Source organism: Gymnoscopelus microlampas (assembly GCF_963454915.1).
Source record: "Gymnoscopelus microlampas genome assembly, chromosome: 6".
NCBI lineage: Eukaryota > Metazoa > Chordata > Actinopteri > Myctophiformes > Myctophidae > Gymnoscopelus > Gymnoscopelus microlampas.
This window is the reverse complement of record NC_139943.1, coordinates 6,915,770-6,942,388: the sequence shown is the minus strand read 5'-3', so window position 1 is coordinate 6,942,388 and position 26,619 is coordinate 6,915,770. Positions and strand designations below refer to the sequence as shown.

At 41.6% G+C, this 26,619-nt stretch overlaps 3 protein-coding genes across 6 annotated transcripts in view; 1 reads left to right on the top strand and 2 right to left on the bottom strand.

The window, feature by feature from the left end:
- Positions 1-26,619, top strand: part of LOC311046716 (CD81 antigen-like) — a 116,936-nt gene that overhangs the window by 72,672 nt on the left and 17,645 nt on the right. The window lies entirely within an intron of this gene.
- LOC311046712 (nuclear factor 7, brain-like) overlaps positions 6,740-26,619 on the bottom strand; it is a 71,574-nt gene continuing 51,694 nt past the window's right edge. Inside the window, exons 1-2 of one of the 3 annotated variants that reach the window (XM_084059219.1) lie at positions 8,324-8,525; positions 6,740-8,220 (exon numbers count right to left, since the gene is read on the bottom strand). In XM_084059219.1, coding sequence (XP_083915345.1) covers positions 6,744-8,153 — 1,410 coding nt within the window. In that variant the 5' untranslated portion in view covers positions 8,154-8,220; positions 8,324-8,525 and the 3' untranslated portion in view covers positions 6,740-6,743. Of the gene's footprint in view, positions 8,221-8,323; positions 8,526-26,619 lie in introns of those variants that run through there. The other 2 variants (XM_084059220.1, XM_084059221.1) reach the window with 2 other exon arrangements.
- Positions 9,916-25,480, bottom strand: LOC311047848 (E3 ubiquitin-protein ligase TRIM39-like; the record flags this gene model as incomplete). The annotated part of the gene is made up of 5 exons (XM_084060797.1): positions 9,916-11,457; positions 11,595-11,627; positions 18,260-18,937; positions 19,081-19,161; positions 25,439-25,480. 5 exons carry the CDS (start codon positions 25,478-25,480, stop codon positions 10,138-10,140), a joined length of 2,154 nt encoding a protein of 717 aa, XP_083916923.1. The 3' UTR covers positions 9,916-10,137.

Sequence of the window (26,619 nt, the reverse complement as noted above, 5' to 3'; positions counted from 1 at the left end):
CGCCATTTATATAGTGGACTGTAACCCCGAGGTAGTTGTGGTTACCCAGCGATGTCCAGTGATCTCCGGTGAGCGCAACGGTTGTTGCTTGCTCCAACTCATTGGCTCGTGTAGCCCTCTCCCTTTCATACAACTCGTGTATTCTTTTTATGATCGTGGCTCTTGAGGGTAACACATACGTGTAGTCATTCGATGCAATCCTAACAATATCCCTCAGGCCAACATCTTCCACAATAAGCACTGGCCTGCAACTTGTAGCCACCCACCTTGCAATAGCATTCGTTAGCTTGACACTCCTTGGTTGATCGATACGTTTCGCACAAGCTCCATCCAACGTAGACTGACGCAATGTTTGTTTTGCTGGCGTTTTGCTGGCATCGACGCCAGTGTGTTTTGCCTGTAGATGATATTTAAGGCTCGAAACACTTCGATGGTAACTTAATACTGCCTGGCAGTGGCTACAGACAACTTTGGTTTTGTCTTGTGTACCATCTGGGAGAGTTCTAAAGGTAAATTGTCCATTCAGTATAGTACTAGTGTGTTCTCGTGGCTCCATGTTTGTTTTGTTTCCTGATCAGCTGTTTACTAGCGAAGCCGGTGGAGCGTTGGTTTCTAAAGGCGCCTCCAATCACTGTTATTGGTTGCACCATGGTTGAAAGACACACGTGTAAGCGAATCACAAACCAGTTGTCCTCAACATCCCGCCTGCCAATCGCTGTGATTGGTTTAGTGGTTCAGATGAGGAAGCAATGCAATGAATTTTGAGCTACGGATGCCTCGAAGGGTAAAAAAAAGGCGTTTTTTTGTTGTTGCGTTAATGCGATAAAAAAATTAGTGCCATTAATAAGGTATTGCGTTAATGCATTAATAACGCGTTAACTTTGACAGCACTACTAAATTCCAATACAGCAATGAATTGATGTTAAAAAAAAAGAGAAAAATGTACTTTGTGATTTTGAATACTTAAAGGAGACACACCATGAATTTCTTTTTTTTATTTTTTTTGTATTTTTTTAGCTCCCCAGTGTCTCTTGTACCCCAAAAAATATTTTCTTTTAACATTCAGTCATTCATTCTCATTTCAGAGATTTTCAGAATGGGCGTGTCTGAACAGGCCATCTCAGAATGGCAAGTTTGCTTACCTCACCAAACTTTCTGCCCATGTATTTTGACAGACAGAATTGCTCAGTACCGCAGTACAGCACCCCCCTAGCCAACTGGACGTTTTGGTATTGCAGCTGAAAGTGCTATATAAGCCTGAGAGAATTGACTTGGGATGAGTATATCTGAGTGTTGATTTAGGCTCAAACCTTTTGAAAATGGTTTGAGGGACATACACCATATGATATTAAATATCAAATATTTTTTTTAAATTCATGGTGTGTCTCCTTTAAGTCTTTTTTAAAACAATTACAGTACTTTACCTCAAGTATTATTTTGACAGAGGAACTTTCACCATTAATATTTGACCCAGCAGTACTTATATTTTCACTCAACTACTGGGTTTGATTGAGTATTTTTACTTGTAATAACTCTTCTAGTGTATGATCTACTGAATGCTGACTGTTACAAACACACGTCTGACTCACTTTACTCTCATCATCTTTATAAGATCAAATACATCAACAGACATCATCACTGTCACATAGAAACTATAGAATTGAAACCTGATCCATAAATGACAAACACTACAATACAAAACATGTTATCAGTAATAATCATATCAAACATGTCACCATTATACTGTACCAATAGAATTACTAACTGATCGTTTCTATACTACAAAATAAAAGTATGTTATCAGGAATCATTTTATCTGTTTAACTATCTGTCCACCATATAGCTCTGTCTGTCTGTCTGTCTGTCTGTCTGTCTGTCTGTCTGTCTGTCTGTCTGTCTGTCTGTCTGTCTGTCTGTAATACCAAAGCAATTCAAAACGGAATGATACATTAATTAAATAATCACATGCAACTCAAAATGATAATGAATAACCTGCCATAAACCAATCCCTTCTGATTACCATGGAGATCCCCTAATCAATACCGGCTCAATGGAGGCTTTTATTGGATGCCAGACGTTCTAACTGTGGTTTTCCAGAGTGACACAGATCTTCCCTGGTAACATCTTCAGAGATGGACCATTAGCATTACCATAAATGAATGGAAACAGTGTCTCAGTGAAAGTTTGTGTGAAGGTGTGTAGGTGTGTGTTAGAATCAGGATCAGAGAAGGACAGCTGTCCTCTGTCCCAGTCCAGCTGGACTCTGATCCTCCGAGGATTCTGATTCACCCAGAGAACAGTCTTCTCCCTATCAGGCCCTGATGAGAAGTATGATCTGTATTCATCACCCTTATAGAAAGTTATTATCCAATATCCACTCCCTATGCCTCCCTTCCTCTGGTAAGACTCCACACACACACCTACTACCCAGTGTTTATTGTCTCCAACCTCAACATCCCAGCTGTGAGACCCTGAGTTAAAGCCCTCAGATCCCAGAACTCTGTACGACTTGCAGTCAAACCTCTCTGGGTTGTCAGGAAGCTGCTGTCTCTCTACACGTCTCACACTGGTCAGATCATCAGACAGCATGAGATATGGATTAGCAGTGTTGGGGTCCAGGATGACAGGAGTGTAGGAGACAATGTCCTTCATCTTGTCCCAGACTCTGAAGGTCAGGTTCTTCAGGTGTTTGGCCTCGTCTATCAGCGCAGTGACACGCGGAGGGGGCGTGTCACAGAGTGGAGCTGACGTCTCACTGCTAAACTCAACGGGTGTAGCAGCGAGTGGGGAAAATCTGTTTGAAACGTGAAGTGGTTGGTGTCCCGTGTGCTTTTGTTTATATCTACGCTTACGACCAGGAGCAGTCACCCAGGCGTCTTGGGATTCCATTTCTCTGCTCAGACCCTCGATCCTTTCCTTGATCTCCTGACTCTTCTGAGCCTCTTCCTCCCGCAGAGCGACGATCCTGGCCTCCTCTTCCTCCTGCAGGAACCGACGAAGATTCTGAAACTGTTCCTTAATCTGCGTCTCTGTGTTCCTGGCCTGAACCTTGATGTGATTTTTTGTTTTGTCGTAATCTGTTTTAACTTCATCGAAGTTGAAGACCTTCAGTTTCTCCTTTAAAGGCTTCAGCGATTCCTGGACCTTCTGTTTGCAAAGTCCTGACGCTTCGTCCACGGGTAAGAACTTGTGTCTGGTGTGTTTTTTTGAATCGCGACACACAACACACACCGGCTGTTGGTCGTCCAGACAGTAGAGCTTGAGCTTCTCACCGTGTGCGGTGCAGAGGACCTCAGAGCTCACCCACGAGGACCTCTGGCCTTCCTCCTCCAAGAGGTTCTCACACAGGTCCTTCACGACAACGTTTGTAAGAAAATGATCCCTGGAGCATCTTCTCTGACAAAAAGGACATTTATTTGTCCAACTTTCCGTCCACCATTTCTGCAGACAGTCTTTGCAGAAGCTGTGGCCACAGGACAGCACAACGGGATGTTTAAAGATGTCACGACACACGGGACAGGTCAGCTCCTCTTTTGGAACAGTGAAACGGGAAGCCATTTCTCTGCTGCTCCCTGCTGCTCCCTGATCTGGAATGTTCTCTGAGGCTGTTACACCAGAGGAATACAAGAAGACAAAACAACGATAACATTATGAGTATCAATTGTACAATTATCTACCAATCACACTTGCTATGCAATAGATGTAAAGGGTATTTCAGCAACCGAGTTAGCTGACACAACTCAGAACCGTGTCTTTGATGGTTTTATTATACTAACACAAAATACAAACACACACTAACACATTCAAGCCAGTAGGTTATAAACATAGAAAAGGAAACACAAACAACAACACAACGACAAATTACTGACATGAAATGTACACACATAACTATAAAACATATCGGAAATATATACATTTATTGTCGTATAAACACGGTCTCAGTTCTTACCGGAAATCCCTCAGAGCTCGCAATGGAAAATGATGTACGCAGCAATAACACCCTGGTAACTAGTAACACTGATGCATGTGTAGAACACAAATGTGTCCTTTTAGTGAGGATTCTCTCTATTTATATGGGTTTGGTCTACCCATGTGGGTGTAACCTTCTGTTGATTAATCATGTGACTTGTGTATTGTCTTAAATGTGGAAACACAGGCTTTAGCACTGTTCTATAACAGCTCCACTCCCCCCCAGCTCCTCATCTGACCTAATCAATCAACACTCTCATGTGACTCTCATGTGACACATGCAAAGTCCCCCGCTGTGGACCCCAACACAACAGGCCTCCATAATTGTATGTACCTGTACCTACTATGACCACATATCCCTCTGACAATATAGTAAACGTATACATTCTACATATGCAGGCATTTTTTTATTTGGTTCATAAACTACACAAATAATAATAACAACAATACTTATGTTACTGGAAAGTTCCACAATCAATAGTAGTAGTAGTAGTGTTTGCACTAGTGATTGTAGGACCCATACCCTGTGCAAGAGGATCTGGCAAGCCTGACGTAGCCCCGACGGTAAGCGTGTTACGTCACTTCCTGTACTGTCTGAGCTAGCGAGACGTATATCGTTGAGCTGCGCAAGACGCTAACCTTGATATTATTGCATTATTGTGATTTGAACACACACTATCACTGCTAACTACCCTATCTCTGTACTGTGTGGCGACTTTATCGCTGCTTGGGCTGATTGTCTATTTAAGGGACTAACTTTGCCGTTGGTTGTTGGCTTTGCAATTAGCATAGCTTTAGCTTAGAGGCTACCTTGGCTTCTCACTCCTTCCCCCCCGGGTTCCCGTCTCGCTCTCATCCTCTCTCCTGTACTGTATGTCACATGTATAGTTACTTACAACCCGACGACTTTATTGTGTCGGATGTATGTAACAAGTGCAGTGTGTTTACAGCGCTGGAGGCGAGGCTCTGTCAGGTGGAGGAAACCATAGCTAGCGGTGCTCACTTTAGGCTAGCCTCTGTTCCCGTGCAACAGGGAAGAGGGGGACATTAACGACCGTGACTGATCACAGTCCCCACACGCACCCTACGACCCAAGACGGCTGGGTGACTGCTCCTGGTCGTAAGTGTAGTAATAAACAAAAGCACCCGTTGAAATGAGGGGCCGTTTAGGTCAAAAAGAATGAAACACTTTCACACACGCTAACGAGACAGTCTTATACTTACTACTGAAATGCTTTTACATTCAATTTTGAGACACTTTCACACACGCTGATGAGACACTACTGAAATGATATACGTTTAATATTGAAACACTTGCACACTCACTACTGAAACACTCCACAGAAACCACTGCTCCACAGCAATGCAGAACAGTTCATTGTAACAAAACATGTGTTCAGTATTGAGACAGAGGCAGGAAAAACAGGAGAGGATGTTATTATTTTGTTGCACAACAGAAGTAATAAAGTAATGTTTAAGTTGTTAATTGATCCATTTACTTTAAGTTACAAATTACTTCAGTTACTTTCCAACACTGTTCACAGCAGAGATATACAATTGTAATATTATTACTGTTTTAATAATTGTTTTACTGGTCAAAATAGATTTGCCATAGTTTTGATTGTCTATGATGTCCAACACCTGTAGTTCTAACCTACATGTAAAATGAAAGCAGCAGATAACATACTAGGGTCACATGTGTATTTTCCTGTGTGGTGTTGTCCTGTGTATGTCTTCTTTTGGGGGGTCGTGGGCTGAAAAGGATGAGAAGCAGTGATCTAGTGTACTTCTAAGTTTGTACAGTAGGACCTAAAGCTACTAAATAGATCAGATCTACTGTTCTAAGTCATCAGATGTTAGTTTAGGAAAAAGCAGAAAGAACAAGAGGAGAAACGGCTAAAAGATAAAGTTATGCAGCATTACAGTTATGTCATCTCTTTATGAGTATTAATATGCATGTACTGAAATATACTGGTTTAACACTTATGTTTGTATGTTGCTGTCTGTTGTTGCCTGCTATTGTAGATCTGTTATTTTCACTGTTAATTGTGTGTTTTTTAAAGTTTCTGGGTTTTTGATTTGTTTGAAAAATGTCTAAATTGAATTGATGTTAAAAAATAAATAAAAAAGTACTTTGGGATTTTTTATACTTAAGTATTTTTAAAACAAGTACCCCAGTACTTTACCTCAAGTATTAATTTGACAAAGAAACTTTCACCATTAATATTTGACCAGCAGCATTTATACTTTTACTCAACTACAGGGGTTGATTGAGTATTTTTACAGGAATGCTGAATGCTGACTGTTACAAACACACGTCTGACTCACTTTACTCTCATCATCTTTAATAAGATCAAATACATCAACAGACATCATCACTGTCACATAGAAACTATAGAATTCAAACGTGATCCATAAATGACAAACACTACAATATAAAACATGTTATCAGTAATAATCATATCAAACATGTCACCATTATACAAAATAAAAGTATGTTATCAGGAATCATTTTATCTGTTTAACTGTCTGTCTGTCTGTCTGTCTGTCTGTCTGTCTGTCTGTCTGTCTGTCTGTCTGTCTGTCTGTTCCTTATGTCTGCTTATCTATAATACAAAAGCAATTTAAAATCAAATTATACATTAATAAAATAATCACACGTATTTCAAAATAATAATTAATAACCTGCAATAGACCAATCCCTTACCATGGAGATCCCCTAATCAATACCAGATCAATATATTCTGTAGATTTTGTATTGGTCGCTAGACGTTCTAACTGTGGTTTTCCAGAGTGACACAGATCTTCCCTGGTAACATCTTCAGAGACGAACCATAAAAATTATAAATGTATGGAAACAGTCTCTCAGTGAAAGTGTGTGTGAAGGTGTGTAGGTGTGTGTTAGAATCAGGATCAGAGAAGGACAGCTGTCCTCTGTCCCAGTCCAGCTGGACTCTGATCCTCCGGGTATTCTGCTTCACTGAGAGAACAGTACTCTTAACCGCTGAGGAGACTGCTTTGTATTCACCCTTATAGAACCATATAAGCCAGTATCCACTCCCTTTGTTTCCCTTCCTCTGGAAAGACTCCACACACACACCTACTTCCCAGCTTTTATTGTCTCCAACCTCAACATCCCAGCTGTGAGACCCTGAGTTAAAACCCTCTGAACCCAGGACTTGATCAAAGAAGTCAAACCTCTCTGGGTTGTCAGGAAGCTGCTGTTTCTTTCCACCTGTCACACTGGTCAGATCATCAGACAGCATGAGTTTAGGACTAGCAGTGTTGGGGTCCAGGATGACAGGAGTGTAGGAGACAATGTCCTTCATCTTGTCCCAGACTCTGAAGGTCAGGTTCTTCAGGTGTTTGGCCTCGTCTATCAGCGCTCCTGAGACCGGCGGTGGGTCCTGCAGGGTGAGCTGGACTCCCTCCATCGTGGTCTTGTAGTTCTGCAGGAATGAGACGTGGTCGTCGGCTCTCAGCTGGTCCTCAGCAGCTTGGATTGCATTGGAGAGGGTTTCCATTTCTCTGCTCAGACCCTCAATCCTCTCCTTCATCTCCTGACTCTTCTGAGCCTCTTCCTCCCGCAGAGCGGCGATCCTGGCCTCCTCTTCCTCCTGTAGGAACCGACGAAGATTCTGAAACTGTTCCTTAATCTGCGTCTCTGTGTTCCTGGCCTGAACCTTGATGTGATTTTCTATTTTGTCGTAACCTGTTTTAACTTCATCAAAGACCTTCAGTTTCTCCTTTAAAGGCTTCAGTGATTCCTGGACCTTCTCTTTGCAAAGTCCTGACGCTTCGTCCACGGGTAAGAACTTGTGTCCGGTGTGTTTTTTTGAATCGCGACACACGACACACACCGGCTGTTGGTCGTCCAGACAGAAGAGCCTGAGCTTCTTACCGTGTGCGGTGCAGCGGACCTCAGAGCTCACCGACGAGGAGCTACGGCCTTTCTCCTTCAAGAGGTTCTCACACAGGTTCTTCAGCGCAAAGTTAACAAGAGGATGGTCCTTGGAGGAGCTCCTACAAACAGGACATTCTTTTGTTGATTTATCCTTCCACCATTCCTGCAGACAGTCTTCGCAGAAGCTGTGGCCACAGGACAGCCCAACGGGATGTTTAAAGATGTCATGACACACGGGACACGTCAGCTCCTCTTCCTGGCCAGTGAAACGAGAAGCCATTTTGTCTGCCGCTCCCTGACGCTCCCTGATCTGGAATGTACTCTGAGGCTGTTACACCAGAGGAATACTAGAAGACAAAAAAACGATAACATTATGAGTATCAATAATAGCAGTTATACTAGTAGTAGTAGTAACAGTAATATTTGTAGCACGTTTTAGTCTGTTCTTACCTTAGTAGAGATTGTAGCTGTCTGTCTGTCTGTCTGTCTGTCTGTCTGTCTGTCTGTCTGTCTGTCTGTCTGTCTGTCTGTCTGTCTTGTAGTCGGTCTACCTGGTTGTTGAAATGATCCGTGCGTCTATTAATCTATTCATTGATTGATTGATATTTGCCTCTCTGTTAGTTTTTCGTGTCGCTCTCTGACTGACGGGTGATCTCAGTCTGAAAAAAAGGCTGAACAACTGAACAAGGAAATGGACTGACAACACTAATGACACACGCGCGCGCGCACACACACACACACACACACACACACACACACACACACACACACACACACACACACACACACACACACACACACACACACACACACACACACACGTCACCAAATCTATCCGAACTGTGGTATAAGGAGTTGCTAAGCAATCAGAAAGAAGTAGAACCTGCTTAGTCTGTTTAAAGTTCAATCATAGGAATGCCCTGTGCCTCATAGATAGAAACCTAGATACCTTATTGGTCCATTGATATAGAAACCTAGTTAACTCATTGGCCGCTGCAGTTCATCGGAGAGACCTGTATCCGCGGCCGCCATATTTGGGAAGACACTCCTCCTGGCTACTGGCCAATCACAGCGTGTCTTTTCCAGGACTTTTCCTTAAATATATATATCCCTTTATATTTTTATACAACTACATTCTGACAAGTCCCTGGAAAGCGGCGCTGTAATTGGCCAATAGTCAGGAAGCGGGCCTTCCCTAATATGGCGGCAGCGATACAGACGCCCCAGAGTCTGAGGAGGAGGAGTCTACCTTTATATGTCTACGGTGTGTCTCATATACATATAAAGGTAGACTCCTCCTCTGAGGAGGAGGAGTCTACCTTTATATGTCTATGGTGTGCCTACCCTGCAGCAGCTCTGATAAGATGGGGAGTGAGCATGTGATGCTTACCCTGTTACTAAGCAATGCTTGTACCAATGGAAAAGTTTTACACACACACACAGAGCACATCATAGTGACTTTGTAATGTGTACTTTTGTGTACAAATTGTATTTATCCACACTACTGAATGTAACTTGCCATCAGTGAAGAATGTTATTTTTTCCCCAGCAAGATAATTAGTAAGTACTTTGTCATTTTGAATTCTTAAGTATTTCTTCTGTTTTTGTAAGTACTCCAGTACTTTACCTCAAGTATTAATATGACAGAGTAACTTTCACTATAATATTCGACCAGCAGTATTTATACTTGTACTCAACTACTGGGGTTGATTGAGTACTTTTACTTTTAATAAATCTTCTAGTGTATGATCTGCTGAATGCTGACTGTTACAAACACACGTCTGTCTGACTCACTTTACTCTCATCATCTTTAATAAGATCAAACACATCAACAGACATCATCACTGTCACATAGAAACTATAGATTTCAAACCTGATCCATAAATGACAAACACTACAATATAAAACATGTTATCAGTAATAATCATATCAAACATGTCACCATTATACCAATAGAATTACAAACTGATCGTTTATACACTATAAAATAAAAGTATGTTGTCAGAAATCATTGTATCTGTTTAACTGTCTGTCTGTCTGTCTGTCTGTCTGTCTGTCTGTCTGTCTGTCTGTCTGTCTGTCTGTCTGTCTGTCTGTCTGTATGTAATACCAAAACAATTCTTAACTGAATGAAACATTAATAGAAAACAATAATTCAAAATCAAAATCCTGCCATAAACCAATCCCTTCTGATTACCATGGAGAACCCTTAATCAATACCAGATAAATATATTCTGTAGGTTTTTTATTGGACGCCAGACGCTCTAACTGTGGTTTTCCACAGTGACACAGATCTTCCCTGGTAACATCTTCAGAGACACATCCTCAGCACCAGCCATAATGCATGGAAACAGTGTCTCAGTGAAAGTGTGTGTGAAGGTGTGCAGGTGTGTGTTAGAATCAGGATCAGAGAAGGACAGCTGTCCTCTGTCCCAGTCCAGCTGGACTCTGATCCTCCGGGGTTTCTGATTCACTGAGAGAACAGTCTCCACACCATCATCATCATCATCAGGGTCTGGTGAGAGTGCTGAGTATTCACCCTCAATGAACCCTATAAACCAGCATCCACTCCCTTTGTACACTCCCTTCCTCTGGAAAGACTCCACACGCACACCTAATGCCCAGCCTTTACAGTCTCCAACCTCAACATCCCAGCTGTGAGACCCTGAGTTAAAGCCCTCCGATGCCAGGACTTGCGGTATTTCGTCAAACCTCTCTGGGTTGTCAGGAGGAAGCAGCTGTTTCTCTACAATTCTCACACTGGTTAGATCATCAGACAGCGTGAGTCGAGGATGAGCAGTGTTGGGGTCCAGGATGACAGGAGTGTAGGAGACAATGTCCTTCATCTTGTCCCAGACTCTGAAGGTCAGGTTATTCAGGTGTTTGGCCTCGTCTATCAGCGCTCCTGAGACCGGCGGTGGGTCCTGCAGGGTGAGCTGGACTCCCTCCATCGTGGTCTTGTAGTTCTGCAGGAATGAGACGTGGTCGTCGGCTCTCGGCTGGTCCTCAGCAGCTTGGATCGCATTGGAGAGGGTTTCCATTTCTCTGCTCAGACCCTCAATCCTCTCCTTTATCTCCTGACTCTTCTGAGCTTCTTCCTCCCGCAAAGCGGCGATCTTGGCCTCCTCTTCCTCCTGTAGGAACCGACGAAGATTCTGAAACTGTTCCTTAATCTGCGTCTCTGTGTTCCTGGCCTGAACCTTAATGTGATTTTCTATTTTGTCGTAATCTGTTTTAACTTCATCAAAGACCTTCAGTTTCTCCTTTAAAGGCTTCAGTGATTCCTGGACCTTCTCTTTGTAAAGTCCCGACGCTTCATCCACGGGTAAGAACTTGTGTCCGGCGTGTTTTTTTGAATCACGACACACGACACACACCAGCTGTTGGTCGTCCAGACAGAAGAGCTTGAGCTTCTCACTGTGTTTGTTACAGAGGACCTCAGAGCTCACAGACGAGGAGCTCCGGCCTTTCTCCTCCAAGAGGTTCTCACACAGATTCTTCAGCGCAAAGTTTGGAGGAAAGTCCTTGGAGGATCTTCTTTGACAAACAGGACATTCTTTTGTTGGTCTTTCCGTCCACCATTCCTGCAGACAGTCTTTGCAGAAGCTGTGGCCACAGGACAGCACAACGGGATGTTTAAAGATCTCATGACACACGGGACAGGCCAGCTCCTCTTCCTGAACAGTCAAACGGTAAGCCATTTTGTCTGCCGGTCACACACCTGATCTGGAATGTTCTCTGAGGCAGAGGAATACTAGAAGACAAAACAACAACCATAACATCATGAGTATCAATAGTAGTTATAATAGATTATTATTATAAGTGGTTGTTTCATAGTAATGGTAATTAGTCAGGCCTGGAATTTTGTCATTTTATGGTCAAGGCCACTTGGCCTTTGGTGATATAACTTTTTGAAGGCCCAAAGGCCAAAAGCCAGGGCAGGAAAGTAATCAAATAAAACAATTATTTTAAGTCGAAAATAATTGATTTCATGTATAATTCTTTCAATACATAGCATAACTATCAGTGAAATAAGTAAGTCGAAATATGTTTATTTCACAAACAACCTGTTGGCATTTACAACTTACTACAGTATTATTTGTAGAAAATCAAAAGTCCATACCGCTCAGCCATGGACTAATCAGAGTCACTGGACTCTTTTGAGGATGGGAGGAGGGACTATCACTATATCAAAAAGTCTCTGGTGTCTAAAAAACATATTGACAATAAGGATGTAGAGGAGAAAACAGTACAATCATCTAAAGCAGTGTGGGCGTGGCATGAAGAGCAGATCATTTTTTTGGCAGAAGGCCAAACTGAGCGGCAACGGAGGCCATGATGACCTCCATGACCTCAGTGACATTCCTGCCCTGGTATTAGTTCTTGTAGGCTACTTGCTGTGATAGATAGAACAAGAACTCCTAGCAGCAGCAGCAGCTAGGAGTAGCAGTATATAATAGTATATAACAAAATGTCAATCCTTAAAAAAAGACACCTACTTAAAAAATATTGAAAATTAAATGATCATCTCCCACAGAACATAAAGCATTATAGCATCACTTTCCGATAAATTCCTCAATGGTGTTCATTCCTTTAAAAGTAAGAAAATCAATCCATATTCTGGCTTTCACCAAAGAAAACAAGAAAACAGGAAGTGCATTTTGCCTGCCTGTCTGTCTGTCTGTCAGGGAATTAGTCAGGTGCCAGTGGAAATGAGCAATGAATAAACAGTTTGCAGTGATGTAACTAGTACATTTACCCAAGTACTGTACTTAAGAACAATTTAAAAGTATTTTTTTAATTTACTGGAGTATTTCCCATGTTCAATACGTTTACTCCACTACATCTCAGAGGCAAATATTGTACTCCACTACAATTATTTGAAAAACTTTAGTTACTAGTTAGTTAATAGTAGATTTTGATTATTATTACAAAACATGCATTAACCAGTACCACTTCAGCTCTATGTATACTTTGGCTATTTGATAATAGTATATAATAGGAGTAGGCTAGTTGTTGTAGTTGTAGTAGTAATGTTAGTAGTAGTAATAGCAGTACATTACTGATAGTTCAGTTTTTTTTGTAGTCATCTGTCTGTACTTACATCCAGTGGTGGAAAAAGTACTCAAATGTTTTACTTAGGTAAAAGTATCAATACTGCAATGTACTCTGTTACAAGCAAGAGTCCGGAATTCAAAATTTACTTGAGTAAAAGTACAAAAGTATTGGTATCCAAATGTACCAAAAGTAAGTAGTAAGTAGCCTACTAAAATGTTTGAAAATAGCAGATCTACAAGCTCACAACGTGTTGCGATGGGACACATTGTGAGCTTGTAGATCGGCTATTTTGTCTGTCTGTCGGTCTGTTGGTCCGTCAGTCCGTCGGTCTGTCTGTTGGTCTGCCAGGTTGTTCAAATGCATCCGTCTATTAATCTATCTATTTATTGATGAATTATTTACCTCTTTGTTTTTCGTGTGAAAGTCTGTGACTGACGAGTGAGTCTCTGACTGACAAAAATGGCTGAGCAACTAAATTTTGTTTGGACTTTGATTGGCACACACACGCACGCACGCACGCACGCACACACACACACACACACACACACACACACACACACACACACACACAATCAAAAGACAAATAAATCAAAGTTCATTTTTTTGTAGATGACTGGTCGTACTGTGGCTCCCAGGCAGAAATAAATGTTGTTGTTTTTTTGCCTAATAAAAGCATTAGTACTCAATGGATACTCCAGAATAATAACGGTTTCAAATCTGTCTGTATGTCTGTCTGTCTGTCTGTCTGTCTGTCTGTCTTCAGGACACCTTGTGATTTATTGAGTTCTCTGCAGCTCTCTTACTCTCAGTAAGCTCTCAGCGTATTTGTCGTCTATTTTCAAATGGCTGACGTATAGAGTTAAAGTGTTTAAAATGATTTGGATGTTTTATTAACACATAAAGCTGGGGACCCACTGGAACCCCCTCAAGGACCCCTGGGGGTCCCCGGACCCCACTTTGAGAACCACTGCTCCACAACGATGCAGAACAGTTCATTGTAATAAAACATGTGTTCAGTATTGAGACAGAGGCAGGAAAAACAGGAGAGGATGTTATCATTTTGTTTCACACCAGAAGTAATAAAGTAATGCTTAAGTTGTTAATTGATCCATTGATGGATTCAAATAATAAAAAATAAAAATAAAATAATAACACAATTATTAATTATTCAATTAATCAAAAACGTAACCAATAGAATAATCACTAGGAATTTCCTAGTGATTATTCTATTGGTTACGTTTTTGATTTTCTAGGGGAGGCTAGATTTTAGTTGGGCAGGCGGCCGCCTGCCCTGCCTCTATGGTGGGTACGCCACTGCTAGGAAAGTAATGAATTGTTGCAGCCCTGGACTAACCTGACGCTACCAGATCCAAACAGCTTGCTCCACACATTGTTGAGGAACCTGGTTACTCAATACCGCCACCTCTGGCAGGGTCAGGTTAGCCCTGGACATGATTTGAACGTAAGTCGCTTTGGATAAAAGCGTCTGCTAAATGACTGTAATGTAATGTAATGTAACGTACAAGCTATTCTATTTCAGTGTGTGTCGTAGCTGCTCACCACCACAAGATGGCAACAGAGTAACATCAAGCTCAACACACCCCCTCCTCCCTACAGTAATAAAGCCTCAGACATTAAAGGGATAGTTCACCCAAAATAATTTGATGATCAGCGGACCGCTAGGAAGCGGTTCCAGTAAGAGACACAAAGGAGACTCTTTGTGTCTCCTACCGGAACCGCTGCCGGTCATCAAATTATTGTCTTAGGAATTTGACAACAACAACAAAATATCCATGAATTCAAGTCTCCATGGGGTGACTAATCGATAGAAAAAATGTCATTTTGGGGGTGAACTATCCCTTTAAGATTGATTTGCACACCTGTTCCTTTATAACAGACAGCAATATGTTGCTTAGTCCATTAAGATCTGAGGCCGATTCTAAAAAAAACTCCTAAATCCTAACAGTTTTCTGAAAAACGTATGTTTCTATATCAGTAAACAAATAAAATAAAATGTTTCAATATCGGTGGTTCTCAAACTTTTGCATGTCAAGGACCCCCAAAATTATATGTATTTGGACACAGACTCCCATCTCAAAATATTTTGTTCCAGGGACCTAGCCTCGCGTGGCCAAACTATATCACTGCGTGGATATGAGTCTGGTGCTTCTATGAGGAAGATTTATTTCCAAGGGGCGGGATCAAAAGAATGGCTCTGGATGCAATTGGTTAGACCTACAACCAACTACCAATTACAGTCTCCCATATTTGAATACTGGGCCCTGATTGGTCACCCCAGACTTCTGGAGCAGGAAATGGATTCACAATGGAGCGGTGCCAGACCCAAATCGCAGAGGGCAATATTTTTCTTTTTGCACTGGCAGATTTGTCTGGTCCCAAGCTACCAGGGACCCCCATGAAGCAAAGATTGGACTTAAAAATGTTCGCTTTAGAAAATATCTATTAAAAGTTTTGCCCAAATTGCGCTGTCGCCTCACAGCTAGAAGGTCCTAGGTTCAATTCCCGCCGGGGACGCTGTGGGCGCTGGAGGCGTGTTCTCTCCTCCAAGTCATCAGTGCCCATACCCTAGGCGCCCCGGTTCCCTTAGGCTGGGCTCGTCCCAGAAGCAAAGATATGACTTAAAAAAATGTGCTTTAAAAAAGTATATATATTCAAAGATTTGCACAAATGTTGGATTGAATGGTTAACTGTGGCTGAGTATTAAAGTGTTGCTCTATAAACCACATCAATGAAACAATGAAATCACATTTTGTAACAGCATCATAATAGAGTAGAACCATAACCATCTTAAATGGGCGAAGTTGTCCTTTAAGTATTTTTAAAAGCATGCACTTTTGAGTATTGTTTTGTAAAGCGTACACTCCAATACTTTACCTCAAGTATTAATTTGACAGAGTAACTTTCAATCTAACTATATAAATGGCGAGCAACTTCCGTGCCCTCGGTGTCCACACCCCACAGCTCTGTTATCGACTAAACACAACACCGTCACACCACATGTCGCCAACACTGTCGCCACGGCGGGCGGCCTGAATTTACGTTTCGCGTAGGGCACCTGCCATGCCTCACTACACCGTTCCCACCTCGCAACATAATTAATTCTACTCACCAAATGTCGGACACAACGGAAGTGGAAGCAGCTTCCTACCGCTTACCGTGCGTACCACCGAGGCCAACACAACACGACGGCCCGCCATTGAAAATCCCCAAAACAACAAGAGCACGTTGCTCTGCTCTGCTCCACACACCAGGCTAGGTTCATGACACCAAAGGATTAGCCAGTGATGTCATCATTACTGGTCAACACACCAGGCTAGGTTCATGACAGCAAAGGATTCGACAGTGATGTCATCATTATGCAACCCGGAAGTACACATCGCCGGCATTGGGATGCCAGGTTGGGATGCCACGCCAGAAACAAGCAAGAACCTGCATGATTATTATTATTATTATTTTTTTACCGTTTGGAGATTTTCATCCGACGACTTTGGCGCGGACCACCAGGGGGTCCGCGGACCCCCTGAAACATAATAAATATTATTTCTTCCCAATTTTTTTCTCAATTTTTTTACTTTTACATTACAACTTTTTTTTTTTTTTTTCCCAAATGTTCATCCCATATATACACGCGCCCACGCTGGGCCCCGTGCGCGGCTGGGGGTTTCGGGCGGCCGTAGGCCGCCCGGACCTCTAGTATGTAATATTCGACCAGCAGTATTTATACTTTTTCCTCAACTACTGAGGTTGATTGAGTACTTTTACTTGTAGTAACTCTTCTAGTGTATGATCTGCTGAATGCTGACTGTTAAAACACACGTCTGTCTGTCTGACTCACTTTACTCTCATCATCTTTAATAAGATCAAATACATCAACAGACATCATTACTGTCACATAGAAACTATAGAATTCAAACCTGATCCATAAATGACAAACACTACAATATAAAACATGTTATCAGTAATAATCATAATATCAAACATGTCACCATTATAATTATAAACTGATCGTTTATAGTTATACACTACAAAATAAAAGTATGTTATCAGGAATCATTTTATCTGTTTAACTATCTGTCCACCATAGCTCTGTCTGTCTGTCTGTCTGTCTGTCTATAATACCAAAGAAATTCAAAACTGAATGAAACATTTATCAAATAATTGCATGTAATTAAAACAAATAAAAATAACCTGCCATAAATCCCAATCCCTTTTGATTACCATTGAGATCCCCTAATCAATACCAGATCAATATATTCTGTAGGTATTTTATTTCACACTAGATGATCTAACTCTTTTCCAGAGTGACACAGATCTTCCCTGGTAACATCTTCAGAGACTGACCATTAGGATCATAATTACTAACATATGGAAAGAGTCTCTCGGTGAAAGTGTGTGTGAAGGTGTGTAGGTGTGTGTCAGAATCAGGATCAGAGAAGGACAGCTGTCCTCTGTCCCAGTCCAGCTGGACTCTGATCCTCCTGGGTTCCTGATTCACTGAGAGATCAGTACTCTCAACCAAGGATTCTACTTTGTATCCAATCACCCTCATCTAACTCTAGAAGCCAGTTTCCACTCCCTGTGTCTCCCTTCCTCTGGTTTGATTGATTGATTGATGTACTTTATTTAGTAAGACATGAGAACAGTACATGACAGTACATAACAGTACATGGAAGTACAAATTCGCAATACAAGGTCTACTAAACTGGATAGCTCAGTTAAGCACGCACACACACCTATTTCCCAGCTTTTATTGTTTCCAACCTCAACATCCCAGCTGTGAGACCCTGAGTTAAAGCCCTCAGAACCCAGGACTTGGACATAGTCTTCAAACCTCTCTTGGTTGTCAGGAAGCTGTTGTTTCTTTCCCCATGTCACACTGGTCAGATCATCAGACATCATTTGTTCAGGATGAGCAGTGTTGTGGTCTAGGACAGGGGTTCTCAACCTTTTCAGGCCGCGACCCCCAAAATAATGATATTATTTCCCGCGACCCCCCGCGCGGTCCCGTTCGTGCGCGCGAAGGTTATTTAATTACAATAGGTTATTTGATAATTGTTTATTATCAAAACATTTTTGCAAAAAGTGGGTAAATTGAGTAAATTAACTGATAAAACATGAACTAATGATAACATAAAAAAATATATTTTGTTAAAAAAAAAATATATATCTTTTTTTTTTTTTTTTTTTTTTTTTCAAATTCACCAAAAAATCTGGCGACCCCCCTGGGGGTCGCGACCCCCAGGTTGAGAACCACTGGTCTAGGATGACAGGCGTGTAGGAGACAATGTCCTTCATCTTGTCCCAGACTCTGAAGGTCAGGTTCTTCAGGTGTTTGGCCTCGTCTATCAGCGCTCCTGAGACCGGCGGTGGGTCCTGCAGGGTGAGCTGGACTCCCTCCATCGTGGTCTTGTAGTTCTTTAGGAATGAGACGTGGTCGTCGGCTCTCAGCTGGTCCTCAGCAGCTTGGATTGCATTGGAGAGGGTTTCCATTTCTCTGCTCAGACCCTCAATCCTCTCCTTCATCTCCTGACTCTTCTGAGCCTCTTCCTCCCGCATGGCGATCCTGGCCTCCTCTTCCTCCTGTAGGAACCGACGAAGATTCTGAAACTGTTCCTTAATCTGCGTCTCTGTGTTCCTGGCCTGAACCTTGATGTGATTTTCTCTTTTGTCGTAATCTGTTTTAACTTCATCAAAGACCTTCAGTTTCTCCCTTAAAGGCTTCAGTGATTCCTGGACCTTCTCTTTGCAAAGTCCTGACGCTTCATCCACGGGTAAGAACTTGTGTCCGGCGTGTTTTTTTGAATCACGACACACGACACACACCGGCTGTTGGTCGTCCAGACAGAAGAGCTTGAGCTTCTCACTGTGTGCGGTGCAGAGGACCTCAGAGCTCACAGATGAGGAGCTCCTGCCTTTCTCCTCCAAAAGGTTCTCACACAGGTTCTTCAGCGCAAAGTTAATAGAAAACTCCTTGGAGGATCTTTTCTGACAAACAGGACATTCTTTTGTTGGTCTTTCCGTCCACCATTCCTGCAGACAGTCTTTGCAGAAGCTGTGGCCACAGGACAGCACAACGGGATGTTTAAAGATGTCAAGACACACGGAACAGGTCAGCTCCTCTAACTGACCAGTGAAACGGGAAGCCATTTTGTCTGCCGGTCACACACCTGATCTGGAATGTTCTCTGAGACTGTTACACCAGAGGAATACTAGAAGACAAAACAACAACGATAACATTATGAGTATCAATAGTAGTAGTAGTGTTTGTACTAGTTATTGTAGTATTCAAAGTAACAGTAATATTTGTAGTCTGTCTGTCTTGTAGTCGGTCTGCCAGGTTGTTCAAATTATCCGTCCGTCTATTAATTGATCTATTTATCGATTGATTGATATTTTCTCTCAGTCTGAGAAAAAGGCTGAGCGACTGAACAAGGAAATTAACTGACAACAGGAATGTCACACACACACACACACACACACACACACACACACACACACACAGTACATTTAGTTTGTATGCTCTTAATTCTGCACTGTAACTGTTAATTTGATGTATTTTGTTTGATGCATCCTAGAGTCATTTTATAATTGTGTTTCCTTTGCTTCATGTTCTGTGTAAAGCACATTGAATTGCCTTGTTGTTTAAATGAGAAATACTCATACTACCTTTGCCTACATGTTATCCGAAGACAATGAAACCTCTTGAAAATAGCAGATCTACAAGCTTAGAAATGCATTGCGGCTGTTTTCAGCAAAAGCTTTCCCCACAATAACAGAAAACAGAAAAGACACTAGCATAGAGCCTTGTGGGACTCTGCTCAACCATATGGGGTTTAACCCATTAAGACCGGGAACGCATCTGTGTAACCACTTTATCCATATTTATACTTTGGCTATTACAAAAATAGCAGATCTACAAGCTCATAGCACGGCGGTGCCATGCTATAAGTTTGTAGATCTGCTATTTTTGAAAAATCATGTAAATGCGTGCAAATCTTTGAATATATATATTTTGAAAGCGAACATTTTAACTCAAATCTTTGCTTCTGGGGGATTCTACAACATGTCTTCTAAATCCTAACAGGTTTCTGAAAAAACTTATGTTGCTATAATATCAGTGGTTCACAAACTTTTTCATGTCAAGGACCCCCATAATTATATGTATTTGGCCGCGGACCCCCATCTCAAAATATTTTGTTCAAGAGACCCCCCAGAAGCAAAGATTTGAGTTAAAATGTTTCGCATATTTGCATAACTTTTCCTGATTTAAAAAAAAATAGTAGATCTACAAGCTCATAGCTATCGTGAGCTATCACACTATCATGAGAATTCAATGATCATTGCCTTGGTTTTTTATCACCCTATAACAAGTTTAATATATATATATTTGCAGTCGTGTAAAGTAACTAAGTACATTTACTCAAGTACTGTACTTCAGTACAATTTTGAGGTATTTTTTACTTTACTTGAGTATTTCCAATTGTCTGTACCTTTACTTCTACTCCATTACATCTCAGAGGCAAATATTGTACTTTTACTCCACAACAATTATTTGAAAAACATTAGCCACTTCAGCCCTATACATTTCGGCCATTTGAAAATAGCAGATCTACAAGCTCACAATGCGTCACGATGCGACACATTGTGAGCTTGTAGATCTGCTATTTTTAAAAGATTTTTTATACTTTTGAAAACTTGTGACATGGGACATTCTGCATAATGAATGAATGAATGAATGAATGAATGAAACCTTTATTGCCCTTACGGGAATTTGCTTTGCACACAGAGAGCACACATAAATACAACACAGACTAAAAACATGACATGAGCATGGTAATACATACTGTACATCATAAAAAGCAAAACACTGCATGATCGTCAGGCTCCATACTGCAAAACAATCTTAAAATAAAGACTTGTCTTTGTTTAGCAGCTGAATGCTGCGTGGAACAAAGGACGTAATGATTCGCTTAGTTTTTGCCAGAGGCATGCCGTACCTCCGCCCTGAGGGTAAGAGTTTATACTCATACCATAGTGGGTGCAACTGATCAGCTATGATCTTCTGTGCTAGTCTCTTGGTATACAGATCTGACATGTATGAGATACTGCACATTACTTCACCTGTTATCTTACCTCCTAATTTAACCACCCTGTCTAACTTGTTCTTATTCTGCAAACTTAGTGCTCCCCCCCAGCACTGAATACAGAAGGTCAGTAGACTCTGGATGCAGGTCTTATAGAACAGTATCTGCAGGGTTTTATCCACTTTAAAGCTTCTAAGTTTCCTTAGGAAGTACAGGCGTTGTTGAGCCTTTGCAGATCTGGCATTGGTGTTAGCGTTCCATGTTAGTTTACTGTCGATAATGGTGCCAAGGTATTTGTACTCCTGTACTATTTCGATGGGAGCGTTATTCATAGTTACAGGAGTTAGAGAAGCAGGGTCTCTTCTAAAATCAAATACCATTTCTTTGGTCTTTTTTGTATTTAAAATCAATGAGTTAACAGAGCACCAGCTATAGAAGTGATCAATCTCGGCTCTATAACTGGTCTCATCATCAGTAAGAAGGCCTATCAGGGCCACATAATGAGTACATTCTACTTTTGGTACTTTAAGTACATTTTGATACCAATACTTTTGAACTTTTATTCGAGTACATTTGTAATTCCATACTTTTACGTACAGAGTATTTCTACATTGCAGTATTGATACTTCTACTTAAGTAACCATTTTAGTACCTTTTCCACCACACTGTATTTTTGGTAATGTTTAGTAAAAGTCATGAGTTGACAGTACTTTTCAAGGGGTCTAGCTTGCTGCAAGCTGATATATAAGACTGTGTCATTTCTTGTTTATAATCTTCCTGTTCTTACCTCAGTGGAGATTGTATCAGATAACAATCTGTTTGCCAGGTTGTTCAAATGATCCGTCCGTCTATTCATTGATCTATTTATTGATTGATCGATATTTGCGTCTTGGTTTGTTTTTCGTGTCTCAGTCTCTGACAAGTGACTCTCAGTCTCACAAAATGGCTGAACGACTGAACAAGGAAATTAACTTTCATGATTCATTTTCTTCTGATAACGGGGATGACACACACACACACACACACACACACACACACACACACACACACACACACACACACACACACACACACACACACACACACACACACACACACACACACACACACACACACTGACCTGGTTAGGCTTAGATATGGCTTCGTCAATCCCCGGCCTTTATTGACCCCGGAGGAGCTGAGTGGCCTTAAGCGAAGGAACACGTGTAGCAGACGACAGCGCAGGCGTTGTAAAGGAAGTCACCAGTCTGGTGCAACAGTTATCTCTGCTCCCTGGTGCTGCTGGAGACCACAACTTCCTCTTTGCTCACCGACTTGCAGGCTCTTTATTGTCTCCGCCAGGCCGAAAGGCATGGCGAGAGAGTATGTTTTACCCCCTGTCCGTCCGTCCGTCCGTCCGTGTGTCCGTCCGTCATTCGATCTGTCTGTGTACAGCTAATCTCCGGCACCGTTGGCTTGCTCGCAGCCAAACTGTGCACACACACTCCCTGGATACCAGAGCAGAACCTCTGCCCCAAATTTTTCACAGGGGCCTGTTATAGCGCCACCAGGAGGCCGATTGGTGCAAAACACATTTCTTGACAGTACTCCTACAGATTTCGTCCAAAAATCCCGCAAATCGGTACACAGTGTCTCTATAGTCATTAAACGAAACGGGTCTTTCAGATTTCTCATATTCCATCCTGATTGGCTAAAAATGTCTTCCAAAGTTTGCAGGAGTGCTCCGTTTTGAACAAAATGCCTCAAATCATGAACACAGCATGCAATTTCCGTGAAATTTTGCACGCACAGTCCCACTAGGCCGAGGAAGAACTACCATTTGAACATTTTCAAATCAGCCTCATGGTGGCGCTATAACAGGCCGATTCGTGTTTTTACCTATAATTGCACCGATCTGTGTAAAACTTTGTTTGCACACTCCCTATAGGTCAAGGAAAAACCTTTGCCCTGCATTTTTCACATCTGCCTTTTATAGCGCCACCAGGAGGCCGACTTATGTAAAACACATTTTTTTATACTACTCCTTCCAATTTTATCCAAATTCCACACAAATCGGTACACAGGATCTCTATAGTCATGTGATCACGACGGATCTGTTTTATTTTTTCATATTCCATACTGATTGGCTAATATTGACATGTAAAGTTTGCATTATTGGCTTGTTTTGAACAAAATTCCGCAAATCATGAACGCACCGTCCAATTGCGCTCAAACTTTGCACGCACATTCACACTATGTTGAGGAACAAATGCCACCTTTTTAACATTGGCCTGTTATAGCGCCACCAACAGGTCTAATTTAGCGAAACACATGTTTTTAACAAAATGCCTCAAATCATGAATGCAGTCGTGCAAGGCCTAAGAAGAAATGGCACCCTTTTCACGTTGGCCTATTATAGCGCCACCAGGAGGCCACAATAGCCTACCTGACCTGGCGGAGACCTGTGCTCCGAGGAGCACTTTTTCTAGTTTGTCACATGACTCGTTGCTAGGCCATCAGCTGAAATGTTTGAACCACATCAGTGTTGTGTTCTAGGTTTTTTCGGAGGGTATACGATACGATACGATGCGTGTGGTCGTGGGTATACGCTCTCACGTTTTCAATGGATGAAGTGGTTTTTAGACTGTATATGCTTTTTCCCAAAATAATCTGGACTGTATACGCCGTATACAGCGTATAACGGTAGAACACACCACTGAACCACATGTAAATGTTTAGAGCCAGGAACCCCCATATGAGGAAAAAATAGCAGATCTAAAGGTCATGTGTCACATCGATACACATTGTGAGCTTGAAAATCGGCATTTTCAAATAGCAGATATGAATATGAATGCCTCAACTCCTACAATTCCATGTGCTTGTCAGGGTCGTGGGTCCCCAGTTCACATACGTCGCCTTGCTAAACTAATGGCCTAAGTCATTTTTTTAAGTTTTTCAGGAAAAATAAAAAACTGATCCAAAACAAAACTATATGATATTTCTTAATCATTTCACCCAAAATGTTTATAACAAATTATGACTATTTAAATAGAAATAACACTGTCTGTCAGTTATGTAACATAAGAGATTTAAATAGGTTTAAATAGGATTAAATCTGACTTAGGCCAAAAAGAAAAGCAAAATAAAATACAAAATGGCCTAAATCAGTAAATAATTTGGCTTAAGTCACTAAACCATGTGACTTAGGCCAAAAAAAAGGGCCTATTTTGGCCTAAGTCACGCAGAGTTAGGCCATTATACTAAAAGGGGAGTGAACAGCATGATCCTTTTCAATTAGGAGATGGGCCATTTTACCAGAGGTGGCCAGTGTCATGAGGAGCTGACTTAGGCAAAAATATAATTTTCCTCAAAAAATGACTTAGGCCATTAGTTTAGCAAGGTGACGTGATTATTTTGGGGGGGTACCCTGTTCAATATGATTATTTTGGGGGCTCGCACCCCCAGGGGTCCTTGAAGAGGTTCCAGGGGGGTCCCAGCAAAATAAGTTCATATATCATCAATATAGCACCAAAACACCATTTTAAACCATTTAGTTTCACTCGGCTCCACAGATAAAGATTGTGAAAATAGCCGATCTACCAGCTCACAACGCCTCTCAACCAAGGGGCAAGTCTTAGATATTTACGATGAGGCCGACACGGAAGCTTGTAAATGGCCAGAGTGGCGCTGTTTTACCCTGCACCGACCTGCGGTGTCAGAAATAATTTATTTTAACGCAAGTGAATGGGTTTTTTGACAAACTTTAGACTAGATTTTCTTACTGTAATAAAAATTGTCATAAATTCTATATGCTTCCAGTCGCTAGTTTAAAGTCTCCTTTCAATCATCAGGATATGCGTTTTGCTAAATTATGGTCCTATTTATTATAAAATTGACGATAAAGTAGGCTATTCTCTAGGAGGGGCGAGATGATTTGATTGACAAGCTACACAACCAATAGCATTCATTCCCCGCCCCCCGCTCTTGATTGACAAGCTACCCAACCAATAATGCTCTGGTCTCATTCTGACGCGTATTGAAAGATGGCGGACCTAGTCTTGGAACAATCGGCTTCATTTTCGGTCTGTAGAAAGCAGCGGAGTGGGTTTGTCCATCTCATTTATACAGTCTATGCTCTTAACGCGAGGCGTTGTGAGCTGGTAGATCAGCTTTTCACAATTCTTGCCTCCTTTCTTATTATTTGACAATTTGGCCAATATTTGACCAGTTTTACAGTATAGTTTGTTGATTACCTTTGATGCAGTGATGGTGTTATTTATTTACTTTCTTTCTCTATTTGAGGTATTAATAAGATCTTAAAACTCCTTAAATTGTCACTTCACTGTCATCTGGGGACCCTCCTAAAATCATGTGGGGACCTCCCTGGGGGTCCCGACCCACAGGTTGAGAACCACTGGGTTACCAGGTGGACCTGGCAGGTGATTGGCTCCTGTCTCCTGTCCATCCTCTAGCCTCACCAGTCTGCTGTGTTTACCTAGCCTGGTTCCAGACCATTGACCCCGCCGCCTCTCTGAGTGGACCGCCTCTTGGTCTGGTGTTGTAAATGTGAACCTAGGATTTATTCGGTAACAAAATGTATTGTCCAATGAGAGTCGGAGGTGATGGTGGGGATCCTTTAGGATTGGTTTAGGTTTAGACTCTGGCTCCTACACTGGAGCCAGAGCCGTCTGGGAGAAATGCGAGGCCCAGTGCGAGGGCAGCGGGAGCATGCACGCACGCGAACATTTTTTTGCGTTTTTTCAGATTTATTTATTATTATTTTTGCCCTCAAAAAATTAAGTCGAGTGTCACGTTAACCCCATATTAAATTCTGCTGGTTTAGCTCTTCTCAACAAAAATAAAATAAACTCCCAATGAATTAAATTGTAAGCTACCATGAATTTCACATTGTATTTCTAAACAAAATACAACACAACATACTTTTTAAATGTTAGTTCTTTAGGGTTAGTTTGCACACTTGGTAGTGTAGGGCTGGGTGCACCTTTATTATGGGGCCAGGCTTCCAGCATGGACCCATATTGTTATTGGCATTATTCCGTTTCTTCTTCTTCTTCTTCTTCTGCCGTTTTTGCCAGTTCTGGCTGAACCGTGCAGTCGCTTTTTATGAAACTCGGCCATATGATAGATGGTCAAAAATAAATCTCACAATCTTTCGTCAAAAGGTGGCGCTATAGCACTCAGTTGAAAATGACAACTTTGAACAGGTACAACTCATGCCCTGTTTCACCTACAGCCATGAAACTTCGATGCACACATGCGTCTCCTCATGCTGAACAACTTTCACACTCTGACTTTTGACCTCTGACCTTTAGATCTCCCACCATTTTGAATTATATGAAAAACAGTTAAAACCTCCTCCTGGGATTTTTGAGTAATCTGCACGAAACTTTTTACACATGAACTTTGGACCTATACCAAAAAACGTTTGCAAAATATCTTCCATAAGTGAAAAAATGAAGCTTTAATGAGCCAATGAATATTGCAGTTTTATGACAATTATTCATCTGCCCCTAACACATACATGCAGACTTACCATTCTTTGAAACTTTGCAGAAATGTAAAGGGCCATTCCAAATATCACTG